General features: G+C 39.5%; 1 protein-coding gene across 4 annotated transcripts in view; it reads right to left on the reverse strand.

Moving 5' to 3' along the window:
• PARP4 (poly(ADP-ribose) polymerase family member 4) overlaps positions 1–6,000 on the reverse strand; it is a 64,784-nt gene that overhangs the window by 44,328 nt on the left and 14,456 nt on the right. For all 4 annotated transcript variants that reach the window (XM_089512663.1, XM_089512662.1, XM_089512661.1 and 1 more), the window contains exons 8-10: positions 4,745–4,882; positions 2,892–3,065; positions 169–326 (exon numbers count right to left, since the gene is read on the reverse strand). In XM_089512663.1, the coding sequence (XP_089368789.1) occupies positions 169–326; positions 2,892–3,065; positions 4,745–4,882 (470 nt within the window). The remainder of the gene's footprint in view (positions 1–168; positions 327–2,891; positions 3,066–4,744; positions 4,883–6,000) is intronic.

Raw genomic sequence — 6,000 nt, forward strand, 5'->3', positions numbered from 1 at the left:
ATAAGAGCTCTTTGGGTCAAAATGTTTGGGCACCCCTGCCCTAGGGCACACAAAAATATAGGAAAGGTATGGAAAACACAAGGGACCAATGAGAACCCTGCACCATCAGAGCAATACGAAACCTGGCAGGGCAAATGTTAAAACCTACCCAGCACTATTAAACCACACCTGGTGTTTTGGTCCACCTGCTGTTTCACTTTGTGGAACTCTTCAGTGTTTGCATCAAGGGCATCTATCCTGCACCTCAAAGCTCTGTACTTGGAAAGGGATGAAGGGTTTGGAACCGACATGTTTGTTTCCTGAACATTCAACATGTCCCTGATCAGCTGTAAAAAATAATATAGTCACTAAGTTTTTTATTTTTCTACAATAAAGGCTTTTCTTACTTATTTATTTAAACATTTATACTCTTCTTTTTGGTCCTCAAAGAAACTGAAGGGTGGGAAAGGGCCAAAGCTTCATAGTAGAGCAACATGTTTTGCATGCCCATTAAATCCTGGTTCATAGAATCATAGAATACCCTGGCCATTCTGTGTAAGAAGTGGAAACATTTCTTATCTAAAATCCTAGGAGAAGGATAGGAATCATGTGGCCTCTAGTTTACATGAAGTCCCAAAGCCATTTTATGCATACCCCAGGTCTCTCTTACCCATTCATTACACAAAATTGAGGGGAGGGGAGGCCTCCAGAAGTGGCAATTCTTGAATCCTTTTGAATCAGTGAGTCTTGTAAACAACTTGTAGGCCCCTCTTGTATCTTTTCAAAAAAAAATTTAAATTACCAAACCAGAAACTCACTTTCGGCAATTCCTGTTTTATCCTTTGTATCTTTTGGCAGGTTTGAGAGGGCTTGCTGTACCCCCAGCAGGTCCCAGGGCAGAAAATTAGTTCCCCAATCCACCAAAGTTACACACCCTTCCCCAGAGAGTGGTTGTTGAGCTGTGCAGATAACACTGAGCACCATCATGGTATATTATTATTTTATAGGTGACATTAAAAACATCCTAGGTCTCCAACTGATGGGCTTACAATCTAAACTGTATTCATCACTTCTTTAAATAATAGTAATAAATTACTGTAACCATTTAGAAATATGAATTGAGTCTTTGTTATTTGAAGTGCCCTGGATTTTAGATTTTTTTCAGATTTTGGAATATTTGCATATAAATAATGAGATATTTTGGCTATGGGACCCAAGTCTAAACATGCAATTAATTTCATGTACACCTTATACACATAGCCTGAAGGTAATTTTATACAGAACATTTTAAATAATTTTGTGCATGAAACAAAGTTTGTGTACACTGAACCATCAGAAAGCAAATGTGTCACTGTCTCTGCCACCCATGTAGATAATTTGAGATTATGGAGTATTTAACCAACTTTTTCACCACAGTTTCACTATCACGTTGTTTATATTATAAGTCCCAAACATCACATTATTTCACACAGACTGTTTTCCCTTTTGTCATTCTTTCCAGATAGGATAGCATCCAGGTGGCCAGAACTATAAACACGTCTTTCTTCTCACAGCGATAGCACTCCACTTGGCTATCTAACAAATAATCTCCTTTTTCCAGGGCTTCAACCTGCCCTGGATTGACTGTTATATTGGTTTAGCACACACAATAAATCATTTTAGCAAATTCTACAAAATAATCTAACACTGATCTACTAAGGAACTTTATTACAACATATATCTCTTCCATATATCCTCATCCCCCTTCATACTATGGGGCTGAGCCTTTCTCATATATACAATCAACTTCTCTTTACACAGACAAGCATTTTCATCTAGCAATTAAAAGTCATTTAATTCACCTGTCCATTCTAACATCAGCTCCTCATTGGCAAATAATATCCTTATGACAGTTAAGTTTCCAAGCACACTACATAACAACTGGGTTGGACACTGGGCATCCTAACAGATAGACATTATGGTAACAGGTAAGACATAACAGGTATGACAGCTGTTAACATGTGAACGTCAACCAATAACATAACCTCTGTCTCAACAACAACTCTTCTTCAATGTAGTCATCCCTCCTGATTCGCAAAGAGAGCACACAGCAGCGCATGCAGGAGCACGCTGCCGTTGAAATCAATGGTGGCTTGAATGTTGGTTTTTTTCCAGATTCATGGGGAGGGGGGAGGTCTGGAATGGATCCCCCACGAATTGGGAGGGACGGCTGTATACAATCTATGCACTCCCAATTATATGACCAGAGTTCTCTAACTTTGGTCCGTGGCATAGACCATAATGGTTATGGGACATGGCAGCCAATAACTAAGGTGCCTTTCACACTATACAATTATAGCAATTTGATATCACTTTAAATGCCATGGCTCCATTCTTTGGGATTGTAGTTTTGTGATGTATTTAGAATCCTCTGCCAGAAAGGTCTAGGAGGGTCTCACCAAACCACGAATCCTAGGATTCAGCAGGATGCAGCCTTGGCAGTTAAAATAGTATCAAACTGCTATAATGTGATAGAGACTCAAGCCTTAGGAAAAGCATTTCACTTCTTCAGAAAGATAAAAACCTTAGGGTACATTTGAGGTGCCATACTCCTCCTTCGGGATTAAACACAAAAATATGTTCTAATTGGCTGCATGTGCTATGGGAGAAGCGGGCTTATTATTATTATTATTATTATTATTATTATTATTATTATTATTATTATTATTATGCAAACAACATTTTGCAAGAGATGACCCTATGCACCCCATTCTTGTGATATCAATCTTGCTTATAGATCAAGGCAGTTCTGAAGAACTCTCTTAAAGTTCACAGAAGACACAACCACGTTTGAAACTTATTTAACAGATGTTCAAGTCATTGTATTCATGACTCTGGATCTACAAAAAAGGAATTAAACCTGATGTTGTTACCTGACAGAGATCCTGCTGCTTAGATAAAAGCTTCATGTTCACATTGCAATTCAGTTCACCTTTGTGCGGTATAATTTTGTAGAATTCTAACATCATTGGAGATAACTCATTTGGGGATTTCATGTCATGCAGTGCTTTCTTCACCCGAAGAAGAACACCTTCTGCTCTGCTAACCTTTTAAGAAATCACAACAGCAAAACGTATTTTATTAGTTAACATTTATATCCCACCTTACCTTCAAGAAGTTCATGGCACCCCCTCTGTTTATCACCAAAAAACCTCTCTGAGGTACATCAGGGTGAAAGAGTGTAGCTACCACATAGCAGCTGGCTGAAAGTCACCCAAGTGAATTTCATGGATCAGTGAATTTGCCCTCCCAGCTGCTAAACCACTACACCACCCTGGCACTCAAAATGCTGTTTTAAGAGACTATCAGGTGGGAGAAAAAGGCACGATCCTGGCTAAATGGTGTGATTGTGCAGAAGATTTTCAGATAACATCACGCTCATCCAGGAATTATCCCAGGAAGAACCAGGTATACTTCAGCAACAAACTATTCATGGAGAAATCCCGTGAATGGCTTCTCAATAACACAATTGAAGGATGATTTTGGGAGTGCGAAAGTTAATCGTGCTATTGCAGAAGCAACAAGGGATACACAGAATGCATTGTGGTGGAGGCAATCTGTTCTCCTTGCCAGGATCGGTTTTGCAGTGGATCTCAGTCTTCTTTTTAGGTACGGGGCACAATTCTGTTTACACTGGATTAAAACAATGTGGTGAAGTAATAAATTTTATTTTATTGTATTTTACTCTATGAGGGACGGAAACATAATTTCAAGATATGCATCATAGCGCCAAAATGGCACATGCACGAAACGATCAATTCCAATGTCTTAACGATTCATTCATGGATATCTGAGAAATGCAATTGTGATATTCTACGGTAATGTCACAATAATTGTGCAATTGTGTGACTGTGTGAAAATACTGAGCACTATAGCGTTACTGTTGTGTTAGCTTTCATTACTGCAATTATTGCTGAATGGACCCTGGTGTGATAATCTCCAGTGTGTGCAGTAGTTTGAGTGTTGGACTATGACTCTGGAGATCAGGGTTCGAGTCCTCATTCAGCCATGGAAACTCAGTAGGTGACCTTGCACAAGTCACACACTTTCAACCCCAGAAAATCCCATGAAAGAGTCGCCTTAGGATTGCCATAAGTCAGAAATGAAGGCACAACAACAAACAAGAGAATAAAAAGCAGTTCAAAAGCACATCCATTAAAAAAGCAAAATAAAAACATGCAACACAGCATATTATTCAAGGCCCTTTCCACACTGAGAAATCAGTCCAAAGACCTGTCAAAACAAATAAATCTTCACCTGCCTCAAGAAGGATAGCAAGTACTCTAACTGCTCTAAGGAAGTGAGTGACAGAACCTGGCAGCAGCCATCAAGAAGGTCCTCTCATGTGTTCTCATCAGATGTACACATGAGAGTGATGGAATGGACCCACAGCCAGACATGAAATAAATTAAAATGGATAGATAATCCATCTCATCCAAGAACCCTGGGAGCAGGGAGGCCACCACACCATCCAGTCACCTTCCCTCACTTCCCAGGACTCTAGTTAAGCACCATCTTCTGAATTTAAAATGTATGGAAGATGAATCACATTCACACAATTGATCATTAGAGGAGAAAGGTGTGACTTAAGTTCAAATATATGTTGCATAAAAAGATACCTATATATATTGCATAAAAAAGATCTGCCTCACAATACTTCATGCTGAGATTTTTGAGGAATAAAATGCTGCCAAGGAGGCAATATTTTCAATCAGAATCAACATACATCATTGAGGCTGATGCTGGTTACTGGTTTAGCCAACAGAAGATTTAGAAGCCCGAGCGCTTCAATCCAGACCAGTTCCACAAATGTAGCAACATCTTCAGACAAAGTGCTGGAACTGATGGCTTCTACTACCAACATCTGGAAATAAAAAAAAAAAAAACGTGTTAAACAGCTGTATAAAATAAATGAATACGGGGTTGTTTCAGTCTATTTCAATAATTAAAATTCAGTCAATCAGTTGCTTTATTTCTACCACATCTTATCCACACACACGCCCCTCAAGACTGGGACTCAAGGCAGCATGTAGCATAAAAAGATAAGCAAATCAAACTATATACGTTTAAAATAAACAAAAATTAAGCTTAAAATAGTATAGAACTGTCTATAGAATTAAAACATTAAATATACCAAATAATAGTTCAGCAGACTAAAACAAAAAACCCTTTACATGCAAACAATTGGTTCCTCAAAGTTTGCTGGAATAGAAAGGAGAGCAAGGAGTGAGTCAGTCTAGCCTTCCTAGAAGGAAAGTTCTAGGGCTATTTCACACTACAGAATTAAAGCATTTCAGTGCCACTTCAGCTCTCACAGCTCCAGCCTACAGAATCCTGGGATTTCTAGTTTTATGAGTTAACAGTATTTAGAATTCGCTTTCAGAAAGCTCTAGTGCCTCACTAAACTACAACTACTATGATTCCATAGGTTGAAGCCATGGGTGTTAAAAGGTCCAAAACACACTGCAGACATAATCCAGTTTGAGTCCACTTTAACTGCCCTGGCTCAATGCTAGGAAATTCTGGTAGTTTTGTGAGACATTTAGCTTTCTCTGTCAGATTTCTCTGGTGCCACAATAAACGACAATTCCCAAGATTTCCTAGCACTGAGCCAAGGCAGTTAAAGCGGTCTCAGACTGGATTATTTCTGAAGTGTGGTTTGGACCAAAGTTGAATCAATGTGCAATGGGCCCCCAGAGTGTGGGGCAAGCCACACAGAAAGCTCTCTCTCATGTTCTGAATTTATTTATTAGTTCGCATTGGCCGATTCGTATTTGCGTCATATCGCATCGTTCATCCACACTCGCGCTCTCTGAATACGCTTTGCCGATTCGTATTCGCGTTATATCACATCATTCATCCTCACCTGGGCGGCCTTCCGGATCGAGGTCTTGCACATCAGCCAATGCGTATTCACCAGCCCAATACAATGTGTTTTCGCCGATGCGCATCGGCAGCTTTGCGCATGCTCTGTGGGGCTCT

The sequence above is a fragment of the Sceloporus occidentalis genome, unplaced genomic scaffold, assembly GCF_023333645.1.
Source record: "Sceloporus occidentalis isolate IW3139 unplaced genomic scaffold, rSceOcc1.0.p SCAF_2, whole genome shotgun sequence".
Taxonomy (NCBI): Eukaryota; Metazoa; Chordata; class Lepidosauria; order Squamata; family Phrynosomatidae; genus Sceloporus; species Sceloporus occidentalis.